This window comes from Trachinotus anak, unplaced genomic scaffold (assembly GCF_046630095.1).
Source record: "Trachinotus anak isolate AG129_WGS33_773 ecotype Australia unplaced genomic scaffold, CSIRO_AGI_Tana_v1 ptg000042l, whole genome shotgun sequence".
In the NCBI taxonomy this organism is placed as follows: domain Eukaryota; kingdom Metazoa; phylum Chordata; class Actinopteri; order Carangiformes; family Carangidae; genus Trachinotus; species Trachinotus anak.
This window is the reverse complement of record NW_027273893.1, coordinates 259,130-273,346: the sequence shown is the minus strand read 5'-3', so window position 1 is coordinate 273,346 and position 14,217 is coordinate 259,130. Positions and strand designations below refer to the sequence as shown.

General features: G+C 43.0%; 1 protein-coding gene across 2 annotated transcripts in view; it reads left to right on the top strand.

The window, feature by feature from the left end:
* The window catches only part of ccdc102a (coiled-coil domain containing 102A), a 66,716-nt gene that overhangs the window by 17,553 nt on the left and 34,946 nt on the right, over nucleotides 1-14,217 (top strand). For both annotated transcript variants that reach the window (XM_071472928.1, XM_071472930.1), the window contains exon 2: nucleotides 13,510-13,974. In XM_071472928.1, the coding sequence (XP_071329029.1) occupies nucleotides 13,612-13,974 (363 nt within the window). In that variant the 5' untranslated portion in view covers nucleotides 13,510-13,611. The remainder of the gene's footprint in view (nucleotides 1-13,509; nucleotides 13,975-14,217) is intronic.

Genomic DNA, 14,217 nt, shown 5'->3' with positions numbered 1-14,217 from the left:
CACAGTTGAGAGAGTCGATGGAAAACACTGAACTGAAAGATGCTAAACGTAGCGTGAAGCAGAGGAGCTGATACTGTCATTCCCTTACACACAGTGATAAGATTAAAGTGTTGATTAGTGCAGCTTTAATCTGACACTCAGGTCAAAGTGCAACAAGGACTGAGTCCAGGTGAAAGGTGAACGTCAGGAGACCTTTGCCAAGTTTTATAACATCCTCCTCTTCTGTCTTTCATTTTTTTGTATTCACTGCTTTGCCTTTTTGTTTCTCTCCACCCTGGAATTTCATCAGCAGCGTTGGAGGAGGGAGAAGAGCTGCGTCCTCCATCTATTTACCTAATTGTGCACATTCTGCAGACCTCTCTCAGGTTGTTACGGGGGGAGAAGCTTTGAAGCTTCCGAGCCCTGCAGACATGAACCTTTTTTTTAGTTCTGCTGGCTCAGCAGCTGAAAATGCTTTAATAACCTTACATAATGATGATGATGATGAAGGTGATGGTGAAGCGATAGTGACTAAAGATAAAACCGGATGGTGTATGATTTTGAATATCGGACCTTGTAAACAGAAGTCCCAGTTTCCTGTAAATACTGGACTGGGAGACTGGTGAGTCCATCATGTTTACAGATTAAACCAATAACTGAGCGATTGATTAGTTGATCAACAGAAAATGAATCAGCAGCAATTTAAATGATTAAAAATGCTTCAAATGTTCTGTCTTTTACAGCAGTGAATTGAATCTCTTTGGGTTTTGTTCTGTTGTTAAAACCTTTTCACTATTCTGATATTTTATTGATTAATTGAGAAAATAACTGATTAATCAATAGTTAAAATAATTGTTAGTGCAGTTCTTATCACACATATTGAATAATCATTATATTAAAATCCAGTCTGTCAAATATAATTAATGCAATGAAGGCAACAGAAGAATCCTGATCACAATATTAGCAATGATTCAAAATGATTTGATAAAATAATCTCAGGTCTTACTTGGTTTTTCTGGAGCCCTTATTTGCATCTCATGATCTTTATCAGTGGATGGAATTTGTTGCTGTTGTCAAGATAAAAAAAAAGCTTTTTGCACAGTTTAAAAATAACTTTTTATTTAAAGTTAAGGAGGCCTAAAAAAAAGTAACACCTATCACTCTTGGTCCAGACCATGGTTATCTCTCTCCTCTTCTGACAGACCTCAACACTTACAGATGGTCCAGAACCAAGCAGCACATCTGGTCTTCGATCAGCCCAAAAAGTCACATGTCACTCTGCTGCTCATCCACCTCCACTAACTGCCCATGACCCCTGAATCAGATCCGGTCTCTGATGCTGCCTTCAGACTAACTTTTGGGCCCGAACTCATCATTCAACACCCTAACACCTCTAACTAGCTCTGACTATGACTTTCATTCACTTCTTTACCTGATCTCCTTCACTTATTAAATAGATGTAAACTTAATACTTGCACCATGCTCCCCCACTGACCTGAAGCTTCACTGATGTCCCTCACCTGTAGATCCCTTTGGATAAAAGACACAAGTATGAAATTGTAAAGTCAAGTCTTCAAGACTGATACAGTGACTATTTTCTATGTGGGGTCTTACAAAGTCACAGGTTCATCAAAACCTTTATCAAAGTCTTGGAGGACTGATACAGCCCAAGTCCAGAAAGTGCTGTTTTTATTCATCAGAGCTGAAACCAAAGTAAAACAAACTGAAACGTGTCAGTTTTGGTGCAGATCAGGTCTTGTGTGTCTCTTTTTTCTTGGGTGTTTTATGAAGACAATTTGTCTCAGATGTTCTTAGTTCATATACCAAACTGTATGGCATGTGTAGTGGAAGTGTCTCCCTGTCATTTTGCTCCATCCATCCTGCTCCTCCTCCATCACCTGACTTTCACCGACATTCATGCGCTCCTCACTGCTCCATCTGTTGAATAAATGATGGCAGGGTGATGCGTGGGTACTGATACAACCCGATACAAGACTGACTGACTCACTCACTCACACTCTGAGTGTGTAGATCAGCTTTGCAGCATTAGTAAGTTGAACCTGTGAGAAGCTGCTGTGTAGTTGTGTGATCTATGTGTGTACAGTGCATGTTTGACTTTGTGTGCATTTGTATTGGCATGTAGGGCAGATGCTTTGTGGAACCACAGGTGTGTGTGTGTGTGTGTGTGTGTGTGTGTGTGTATGTAGGAGAGGGAGGGGGAGGAAGAGTCATGGTTCAGGAATGTACTGTATAATTTGCTACAGTGGGGCCTTCTGTTAAAATAACACCTGGGGCCCCACACACACACACACATATATATATATATATATATATATATATATATATAATGTAAGTCTGTAGTGAAGCTGGACAGAGCAGAGAGTCTGCAGTCGTTAAAGGGCCAAACTCTGAAATGAGGTTCATTGTTTAGTGTTGGTCCAGGCTGAAACTGTTGGATGGATTGCTGTGAAACTTTGTTTACACATTGATGATTCACGAAGAAAGACATTGTGTCTCTTCTAACTTCCTCTCTGATCAGTTTACAGTGAATCCATCTGAAGTCACAGCTCAGTCTGTGTCTTTAACTGATGTGTTTGGTGATTCTGTCAGACGACGTCATGGTTATAAAGTCAGGATTTTAGCAGCAGCTTGAAGTGACTGCTGGTTAACACGTCGTCTCAGTGGACCACGGTTCTGTCTCTGTTTCATACATGTCAATGAGAATAGCTTTACTGTGAATTCAGCTGAAATAAAATACTGCAGATGTGAGCACAGAGAGGAGGAGAGAGGTAAGCAGATAAAGTCAAATGACGTCATATCCTCTCTGCTCATGTGTCAGTGTTATGTTTGTCTGACAGAAGCTCAAACTGACTTTGATCCAGTTTAAAGTCTCATGTTTCAGATCCTCTTTTTCCATCTTGCTGGTTTTCAGCCCTATATTTGAACCAGATGAAGAATTTTAGTCATCGGACGTCTGGATCTGAAGTTATCAGAGAAACAAGCTGAGGAAATGTTAGACAGCTCAGCTCCAGCCAATCAGAGACGTCCTGTATCACTCAAGAGTATTGACCAATCACTGACTTTAAATGTGAAGCTGTTTAATTCAGTGTTTTTACTGGTTCTAATCAGCTGCTCTGTTTGTTGCGGAGAGGAGGAGACCTCTGTGGAGAATTCAGCTCCAGGTCAAAACCTCCTGAACACTGAGTTCATAAGTTATCATCTCAAAATTAACCACTGTTACCTGTCATTATTATTGATAACACCATTACCGACACAGCTGTTCCTGGTCTCTCTCTCTCTCTCTCTCTCTTCTCTCCCCTCTCCTCCCCCTCCCCCTCTTTCTATCTTCTTCGAAACCCAACCGGTTGAGGCAGACGGCCGCCCACCCTGAGCCCGGTTCTGTTGGAGGTTTCTTCCTGTTAAAAGGGAGTTTTTCCTCCCCCCTGTCGCCAAGCGCTTGCTCGTTGTGGGAACTGTTGGGTTTTTTTCTGTAACAAAGTAAGGTCTTGACCTGACCCTGTAAAGTGCCTTGAGATAATGTATATTATGATTTGGCGCTATACAAATAAAGTTGAATTGAATTGAATTGAAAATCAGCCCAAAACCCCAGATTCAGGGGTCATGGCTAGCCCTCCACTAACTCCCCCTGACCCTGAACCAGATCCAGTCTCTGGTGCTGCCTTCAGAGAGACTTCTGGGTCTGAACTCAGTCATTCAGCCTGATGCTCCTTCTCCTCCACTGTGTTCCTCTAATGAATGTGGTCTGTCATCACCATCCCTCCTCCATCCCTCCACCATCTCAAATGCGTCCTGGGTGCGTTCACTCCTGTACTTATAGCTGACCACTTGTGATCGGATCGCTGAGGTCACTTTGCCAGAGAGCAGGGGAGGGAGCCTAGATTGCGCACGAAAAAAAAAGGTTGCACGAAAATGGCGTGTTCCAAATTATCTGCCAAAAGAAAGGTGGACAGTGAAAATCACTTGCAACAGTGTGTTCGCCTGGCCATCACACCATTTGAGCCAAAGTTCCAAAGACTGGCAAAAGACACAAGATGCCATTTCTCTCATTAAGCTGTGTTTCACACTGACACACTTAGAATGTAAAATAGTTTTTCATTATATTTGATTCCTGAGCTCTTGATATGTTTGTTTGTTACCTGTTATGACTCTATGGAGGTGCTGATTTATTTTTGTTAAACTTAATGGTAAACTGGCCTGACCGACCTCAATAAATGGACTTTGGAGTCACTGAAAATCATCGTTGTGGCCCTTGAAGATTTGTATTTGAGTACCCCTGTCTTAGAGAAACAATGAAAACAAAGGTTAGCAGCAGTCTGAGTTCCCAACCCCTCCCTGACGTCAACGCTGACTTTAAACGTGAAACAGCTCTGTTCAGTGTTTTTACGGGTTGAGAAGCTTACAGCAACAGTGGTGAAGACAACAACTCCCATGATCCCATGCTACGTCACAATGTCACCCAATGCCATCTCATGGTATTGCTTTGATCGAGAGACCCCAGGCTGAAGTTCCAGACTGTGTTTAAATAACGACCTCATCAATGAAGTCTGTGCAGCTTCCTGTGTGTAACTATATCATCTATTCAGAGGGAAATCAGAAGCTGAGCCATCACTTCATTAAATTAGATGGACAAACACTACAGTAAGCAAAAGAAGTTGGCAGTAAAACGACATAGTGTTTATGTCCGTCTGATTGAACCAGACTACACAATTTGAAATTTGATGGAACAGGCTTTTCTGTGTTTTCCTTTTCCAACAGTCTTTGTCACATCACACCGGTCTTTAACACAGAGGAGAGAGAACCTCATGCAGAGCTCTGACTGCTCAGTGATTTCCTAAAGTTAAATCTACCACGAGGCAGTGGTGGATTTATGATGAAGCCATTCTGGATCGTTAGCAGCACTGATTTTACATCAACACATCACAGCCAACATATATAGATTTCTTTCTGTGTAAAACTCTGTTATTTTAGTTGTGGGGAAAAAGACAAATTCTCCAGCTCAGCTTTGAAGTTTGGAAATCTCCCACTGGCTCTGTTTCAAGAACTCTGCGACTTGGAGAGGAAAGGGGTTTGATGTAGCAGTCTGGAGCCAGAGCTGAGCTGATTAGGCTTACATTAGAGCTGCAGAACTGTACTGTCAGCCATATTTAATATGATGGGACGGCTTCTAGAAGCTTTGTTGAGAATATCAAAAGAAATATCAGCCCCGTTTTACTCTGAAGGTTTTCCAGTTTGACTCAGTTCATCTCTGTACTTTCTGATCCGCTCTGATGGATTTGTGGGTTGATTCTGGGATGAATGGACGTGTCTTCAACGAGTCCAGGCTGCGAACATGTTGACTCATTGTCCTGACCACGTCTCCTTGAGCCACTTATTTCAGTCATGCTGTAGACTCCCTCAAACACATGTAATTGTTACAGTTTGTAGAATTTCTGATGTTAGTCTGTGTTGTAGGTTATCAGCAGCAGGAGGATACTAACATTGAATTGGGGGGGTGGTCACTGGTGGGATAACAAGGAGTCTTCTTAACAGCAGTATATGCATCGGGACCATTCAAATAACTAAGGGCAGTGACGTGCACATATCATCAGGCTGAATGTGGTCTTCCTGTCAACTTGCTGTTTGTTTTGATCACAGTACACTGAAGGCAATCAGAAGACTCTGTCATTCATTTAGTGATCGAAGTCCAGAGTGAGTGGTCCAGCTATTCAGCACTAAACCATGTTATCACAGGTATCTTAACACTAGGGAGAGACTTCAGCTCATCCTGTGGGAAACATTTATGTCTGCACTAAATTTAATGGAAATCCGTCCTGTAGATGTTCAGATATTTCACTCTAGTCAGAAATATTAACCTCATGGCAGTGTTAACTTTGTCACACACAGACTTGGAGACTAGTGTGAGCTTCAGTGACGATCAAAGTGAAAACAGTTGCCGCAGCTTTCCCCAGTCCACTGTGCTATATTCACTTTTTCAGCCACGTTGATCTCTCCTCTTAACCGATTAGTGGGTAAGAAGGTTCACTCATCATCTGGGGTCCATGATAAGCACCAAATATCACTGAGCAGTTATTGAGATATTCAGTCTCAGGCTGCAGGGAGTGAAACCACAAACCTTTCTCCTCACACATTACAACCACTCCTGCTCTCAGCCCACCGTCCCTATGGACATGGCTCTGCAGACAGATGCATTCCCTTCTCCTTGTATCATCTGCACTGATGCAACTCAGCAGCCTTCAGACACAGTCATGTGAGGGTAGCAAGAGGAGGGAGGGCTTGACTCATGTTGCAAAGAGGCACTGCACTGAACACATGTAGCTACTGTCAGATCAAAACCTTCCATCTGCATGAAATGAGCTGATGTAGGGAGCCATATAAACTTTGTAACGGCTCCGTCCACACTTTTCATTTTAAAACAAAAACAATCTCCATCCATACTAACACACCTGAAAACACATATCAAATGATCAACCAGTCCACCAACCTAACAACCAACATCCCTCTGATATGACCTATAGCAGTTTCCTCTGGAAAAGTGCCCCTATGGCAGCAGAGGTAACTACCTTTTTCGCCATGGTTACGATAATAACGGTCATGCCTTGGTTAGGTTTAGGAAAAGCTGGTGATTTTGGTTAAAATAAGTACTTCCTCAACATTAGATGATCTTTGTTGTCATGGTTACAATAATAACAGTGAACTGTCATGGATAATAGAAACAACATAAACTGCTACTTTCACATGGGAATCTAACACCACTGTCCTGTGTCATATTCATCCATCCACCCCAACCTCCTCCTGACCTGGACTTTGTCGCTCTATAAACTCATCACCGCACTTTTCACTTTGCTCCTGTCATCATTACTACGACCACTAGATGTCGCCTAGCAACAGAATGCAACCAAAGAAAACAAGGTCAGCATGTTGCATTCACTGCTGGTTTTTGAGGCTGATAGTGAAAACGCAACACCAGGGTTTTCAAACTAAAACGGGGCCCTGTCTAAGGGGGTTTGGACAACAGGTGTAGGTGTAGCAGAGTGATGTGTTGTAAAACTAAAACACATTAGTGTGGATGTAGTCTGTCCGGTCACAGCAGCAGTTTACAACAGGGTGTGTGCACATGTCAACACTCATGCTTCTAGTACTAAACAGATAAACCAGTGAAGTGGGAGTGTTTCACAGCGCCAAACATGAGATTGTGACAAGTGAATGAAGCCTGTAAGTCAGACACCAGTGTGAGTCTGCTCTCCTTTCTCTCTGTGGTTGAACCATGCAGGCCCAGCCAGCCCCACTGAGCCACAGAGTTTTCCAGAGCTGGTTCTCATTTGGAGGAGAGGACACACACTGATTCACTGCAACACACACACACACACACACACACACACACACACACACACACACACACACACACACACACTGGCGAGCATGAGGGGAAATCCTTTGCAGCAGCATGTTGTATCTCTTTATGGTCACAGTCACATAAATCAGTGCCGTGAACACACAACCCCTCTGTTGCCTAGTGTGTGTGTGTGTGTGTGTGTGTGTGTGTGTGTGTGTGTGTGTGTGTGTGTGTGTGTTGGCTGTGACCTCTCTGCTCAGACCCTGACTGTTGTTCATTTCAAGAGAAGAAGGCTTTTGCATTGACATGTGAAATGAATGGTGATGTGTGTGGTGGGGGCTGGAGCTGATTCTCAGCATAGGGTCAAGTGTGGGCTGATGATTTGCTTGTAATGTTGAATATATGAGTTGAAGTTGAAGTTGATCAGTCAGTGTTTGGGTAGTATAACATATGGTCAGCGAGGGCAGATGTTCTGTCAAAGAGTTTATTACCCTAGAGCCTGATCCACTGGTTGGCTGCACGTTTAATGGCCCCTGTGATGACAGAGGGTGGGGTTCACGGGGAGGCTGGGCAAATAAAGGGATAAATAGCAAACTGAGAGACAGAGGCGGCGTGACAGAGTCAAAGGAAAAGTTGGGAAGTAGCAGGACAAGGAAGAGAAGAAAAGTCTGTTTGGACTGTGTTTGTGATTTATCTCCAGCTGAAATAACAAGTCACAGGCGATGGAGGTAAGGAGGAGGCTGATGACGCTTCACTTCTCAGTCAGCCCTCATGTGGAAACTGCTGCATGAGTCTCGTAAGTTTGAGTTCGGTGGCTGAACTGGGATTCAGCTTTGTCTTGATGTAACTGCAGCTACATTTGATTTTCTGATTTTATTTTTTTAAAGTTATATTTTTTTGGGCTTTTTATGCCTTTATTAGAGATCAGTGGAGACTGAAAGGAAAGGGGGTAGAGAGAGGGGAATGACATGCAGGAAAGAGTCGGACCGATCGGGAGTTGAACCGGCGACTGCCTGCTAAGAGCAACCACTCGACTACCAGGCCGCCCTTTCTGATTTTATTTTGATCTGAGCCTGAGGTGCGTCTGCTTCTGTATGATGACAGTGTTCTGAACTGAGATAATTTTGGATGGATTTTTGCTCTGAAGAAGGTCTGTAGATTTTATTCCCCATCTCCTACACTGGGGTGGTTTTCAGAGGGGATCTCTGCAGGCCAGCATGGACAGGAAGAACATTTGCGATCTTTGAACTTACATGGTCCTATGATACCATGATCCTGATTAGAAATTAATACATTAAAGACCTTAAGGAACCTGACTCCCAAAATGCTGGATCCTACAATTCCCATAATGCAACTCAGTAATGACTTTTATGAATTATTAATTTCATTATGAATTTAATTTTATGTATTTATGTCTTTTTGTCTATGCTCATGTACCTGTTGGTTGTCTGGTCAGTCTGGTCAGAGAGATGAAAATGCTCTGATTGGCTGCTGCTCAGGAAGGTGTATCGTAATTTAATGTGTACTTTGTTTTGTTAGTTTGGCCCATGTCCCACCCTGATGATGTAACATCAGTTTCAGAAGAATCTTCCAGTTTAACTTTTTGGTTATCAGTGTTGTTGTTGACTGACTCTACAGTTCTATACCAGAACCTCAGTACTTGGACAAAGATGCTCATGAAAAATCAGATGTAACAGTGAGTAAACTTCAGAGAGGTGTCAGATACACCTTCATGTCATTTTCAGGTTGTCACTAAAGGCCACTGCCTTCTCAGTCAGCAGACCATCATCATTACAGTTGTTTCTAACTTCACTTAGTTACAAATCTAATGTAATCTAACCTAAACAGATTTGATAAGTGGATTCAGAACTAGTTTTATAATTGATGAATGCTGTTGAGTCCTACAGGAGATTCTGTTCTACCCTACAGTAGAATAATGACATTCACATTTGTACATCTGTATTTGGTTGGACAGTGCAGTGTCTTACAGTGTCGACTGCTCTTGACTAAGTTTCACCACTGATCAGATCCTCTTTAAAAATTCATAACTCTGTCTGCTGCTTCCTGCTTCCTGTGTGTTCTCTCTGTCCTGTATCTAGGCTGCTGCCACCACCTCATCACCATGATCTGTTCTAACTGATGCTGAATCCAGGCTCAGTCATTTTAGTGTCACTCTTCATAGCACTGATCTTGTACTGAACAAGTATTCCCTCACAGACTAACTCTGGACATCACGTTGACATGAACAGTTGTATTGTTAGCTGTTGCAAACCTGTTATAGAGGCACTAAGTGATTGTTCTGCTTTACTGGCTCCTAAATCAGCAAACATGACAGTGCTGAGCTCCACTCACACTTAATAGTTTATTATTAATGAAATCAGTCTTTTGAAAATGTTATTTCAGTTAAGTTCCTCTGCAGCTATGATCAGTCTGTCTTCAGAGCTTTCAGTCACACTCATGTTTACTCAATAAAACCACCATCACTGCTTCCCACAGTTTTCATTTCACTGCATATTGTTCTGAACACATGATGTTTTTACCTCAGACTGAACACTGCCCTCTCACAGCTTTAGTGTGTGGATGGTGTGGTCAAGGTTTGGTCAAGGTTTGGTCAAGGTGTGGTTATTGTGTGGTTATTGTGTGGTAATGGTGTGGTCATGGTGTGGTTAAGGTGTGGTCATGGTGTAGTCACGGTGTGGTTAAGGTGTGGTCATGGTGTAGTCACGGTGTGGTTAAAGTGTGGTCATGGTGTGGTTAAGGTGTGGTCATGGTGTGGTTAAGGTGTGGTTAAGGTGTGGTCATGGTGTGGTTAAGGTGTGGTCATGGTGTGGTTAAGGTGTGGTTAAGGTGTGGTTAAGGTGTGGTCATGGTGTGGTCATGGTGTGGTTAAAGTGTGTTGAGGGTTCATCTTCATTTGTTGCCATGACTCCTGCTCTTTGACACTTCACTTGTTCTGTCTAGTGCACTACAGCGTGGATGGAAAGTTTTTTAAGGATTGCCACGTTTTTCAGCCTTTGCCTTTTAATGGGTCATATGTTTGTATTTTATTTTAATTATTTTAGATTTTATCAGTTGTAAATTTCATTTGGTACATTGCTGTGTAGTGTAATTAGTTTGAGAGCTGGATCAGTGTTGTCAGTGGTAAGGCTGAAAACTGAACATGCTGAAGTTGATTTTGAAAGGCTGTGATAACATAAGAGATATTGTGATGACATCTGACATGTGCTGGTGTCACCCTCTCTATGTTAAAATCATCAATCAACCCAGCTGCTGTCCGCCCCTCCTCTTCCTCCTCCTCCTCTCCTACATTTATCTCCTTATTAGCTGCTGTGGTTGAAACCTGGAAATATTCAAAACTAATTAACTGTCTAGTTAATCACACTGTCCAGCTTACTTAGGTTTGAAGGTACCAGTACCTCTGGTCCAGACTGTCTTTGTCCCTCCTCAGGATGAGCTCTTTACAGTATTCATGTGGATTGAGGGAGTGAACATTCAACGTCAGAGTTAAAGAATTAACATTAACGTTAACATTAATTATCTACCTGCGGGAGCAGTCCATATTATATCACAGTTACAATCAGGAGAAACACAAACACACATTAAGAGGTTGAGAAGAGCAGCACACTGTTATTAATACACTAGTTTAATTAATTTATTTATTATCCAGCAACATGTAGATAAGAGACATGATATTATTTAAATGTTTTTTGGTGGACATGTATTTTAGGAAAGAAACATATTTCAAAATAAGGATGTTTTGTATTTATACATTTGCAGTTTCATTCTTCTTTGTCTCATTAAGAAGAATAGATTGTCAGTATTACGTGATAACTACTGATAAACATCTGCTATAGCTACATAGTGTTTATCTGCATAATAAGAATAATAACTCTACTCTAAAGCAGGATACAGACTCACAGGTGTGTTGCTGCAGGAGCAAATCACAACCACTGTTTATTCTGCAGGTGAAGAAACAGAATATCACTAAAGCACAGGGCGTCAGTCAGTAAAAACAACTACAGAGTGGTCAGAGTCATCATACTGACATTTAAAGGTGTAATGATTGATTCACGACATCAACTCATGCACTGAGTAACACGCAAGAAAACATTCCACCTTAAAAGAAATCATTCCACCTTAAAAGCTGCTGGTAGCTGCAGATTGTCTACATGATGAAACTGTTTGTGGCGTCAGTCTAACGTTGACCCTGTGGTCAGCTACAGTCGGATGATGTGTGTAAACTTGCTGCAGGAACAGTTACACAATCTCCATAACGACCCACAATTTAACTGTGTGCGCATGTGACATAGCTGCACTTCATTACAGTGGTTCTCAAAGTGGGACAGCCCAGGGGGCCCTTGAGGGGGTTCCTGGGGTCCTCAGCAAAAAGGGGAATAATAATAATTTATTTTCACTATAATTCCATAAGTAACACGGTGACAGATGTGTGAGTGTTTGGGTCCTGGGCTTCGAACACTTTCTGTAATTAAACATCTAAAAGCAAAAATCTGTGGTCTAATTTGTATCGGTTGTGAAAAAACTTGGAGAACTACTGCTCCAGTTCACCTGTGCTCATAACCTGGACTGACGTGGACTGTGGTGAATTGTGGGAAACAAAGCAGAATTAGGAAACGTGTGTGTCAGGTTCAGACTGTGTCACCTTCTCATGTCCAGGATGGTGTTTGTTTGTGTGGAGGCTGCACTGGCTGACAGACAGAGGGCAACACCAGCTGCTAAACCTGCTCCGTTTCCTCTCTGTTCTTCCCGGCGAGCTGTTCCCACAGTCCCTCAGCCCCTGTGGAACTTCCTCTGGGGGGGGGGCAGGAAGCACAAGAGCTTTTCTTGGCCCAGAGAGATTGAGTCCAACTTAACCACAGTCAGAAATGTGTGTTTTTCTCGAGGATTTCTTAACCCAAACCTGGCACTGAGGCTGGAGATAAGATCACAGAGCACCCACAGATCCCTGAGGGGAAATTCAGTCGTTACAGCACAAATGTGTTTTATTAGGAGACAAAGAAGAAAAATACAAACAGAAACTATATATGTGGTGAATGATTGTTCCAATACTGCAGCGTATCAGCAAAGAGATGGAGGAATATGTGAATGACAAGGTAAAATATGAATCAACACTGGTGCAGTGTAAGGAGATATATAGTATAATGCATAAAAAAGTTGAATTAAATCCGATGTGCACAAATGTTTTGCTGAAGGATGATGAGGTGAATGTGACCCATCCAGAGACACAGAGACACATTAGGATTCAAAGTCCGTGTTCACTCTCCTTTTAACTCTGAGAGAAATCTCTGGCTCGTTAGCTGCTAAATGCTCCACTGTGTTCCCTGGCTCGTGTCCAACTGTAGGTGGATGGCTAGCGGAGACTTGTTACCTGTTGCTGCTGGAAACAAGGGTGATGATGAAGATGCTGAAATGCTAAAATGCTCCCATGTGGGTCCTCATAAGTGATTAAAATGACCTGAACAGCCTCTGCAGCGAGGCTGATATGAGATCTCCAGCTCGGCTGCTGCAGGTTGTATGAGCCGCAGACGTGCCAGGGCAGCTTGACTGAGTGAAAAGGGCGTTGCAGTAGTCAACCTGGGAAACAATGAAGGCCTGAATGATACATGTAGAGGCAGATAAAAGTGGGTCTGATGTTTGTAATGGTACTGAAATGTGACAAATCATGTTCTCAGGATTTTGACATTGCAGGGAAACACTACGTCTACATGGTGTCCTTGCACAAATGATGTTGCACGTATTGAGGCTAAGGTCAAAGTGAAGAATGACTGATGAAAGTTTAAACAGGAGAGGATCAGGTGTACAGGTAACAGTGGGTTCTACAGTGAGACTGGCTGTGACATTTACTGTTAATGGTCCAGTGAGAATCCCTGCACATACGTCCTGTCTTCCTGTTTGTATCTGTTCTCATGGTCATTTGGTCTGTGCAGCTTCTCATTAGCAGTAGACGCCGTTTCAGTCTCGACCAGCTTCTGGTCTCTTTGAATTTATTCAAGATCAGACCAGGGCTCTTCTCTCTAAATGCAGCAGTGTATCTGTCAGAGATTTCTGTCCTCTGAAATGTTTTTTCCTTTAATTGCGCTGATCTTCAGGGAACATAAGGGAAACATATGTTCATACATGTCTCTTATTTTCTTCCTGTTGCTGTTTGTTGTCTCCAGGCTGATCACTGACTGAAGACGATGATGATGCTCTCCTGAATCTCACAACCCTCCACCCCCTTCATCCTCCTCACCGTTCTCGTCCACACCGCCGCTTTCATCATGAACCACACTCCTAGTCCCCACCTGTCCGAAGGCGGGAAGTCAGCCGGAGGTGGGCTCCTGTGCAGCCTGGGTCTGGGGTCCGACAGGGGGATCCGCTCCCCAGACAGTCTCACTCACACTCCCAGCCCCACGGGAGGGACACCCAGCTCCAGCCCCCCACTGCTGCTGTCACCCGGGCTGGGGAGCCTCGGTCTGGGATCCCTTGGGGCCATGGGTGAGGGAGCTGGAGCCGATTGGGAGAGCAGGGAGGAGCTGAGGCTCAGGGAGCTGGAGGAGGCCCGGGCCCGAGCGGCCCAGATGGAGAAGACCATGAGGTGGTGGTCGGACTGCACCGCCAACTGGAGAGAGAAGTGGAGCAAGGTGGGCAGCTGGTCCTTGAAGCCGGGACATAGATAGATAGATGGATGCTTTATTTGTCCTCTTAGCAGCAGGTTTTATACTGATATTTATTATTATATATAATAATTTGATAAGTTAGAATGGACTGAATACATTTTTCTTCATAAATACAGTAAAAACAGTTGTTGGACTCCATAGCTGTGAACCTTCCCAGTTTTATATGACATAATGACTTTATATTGAAATGCAACACAACATGTAAAC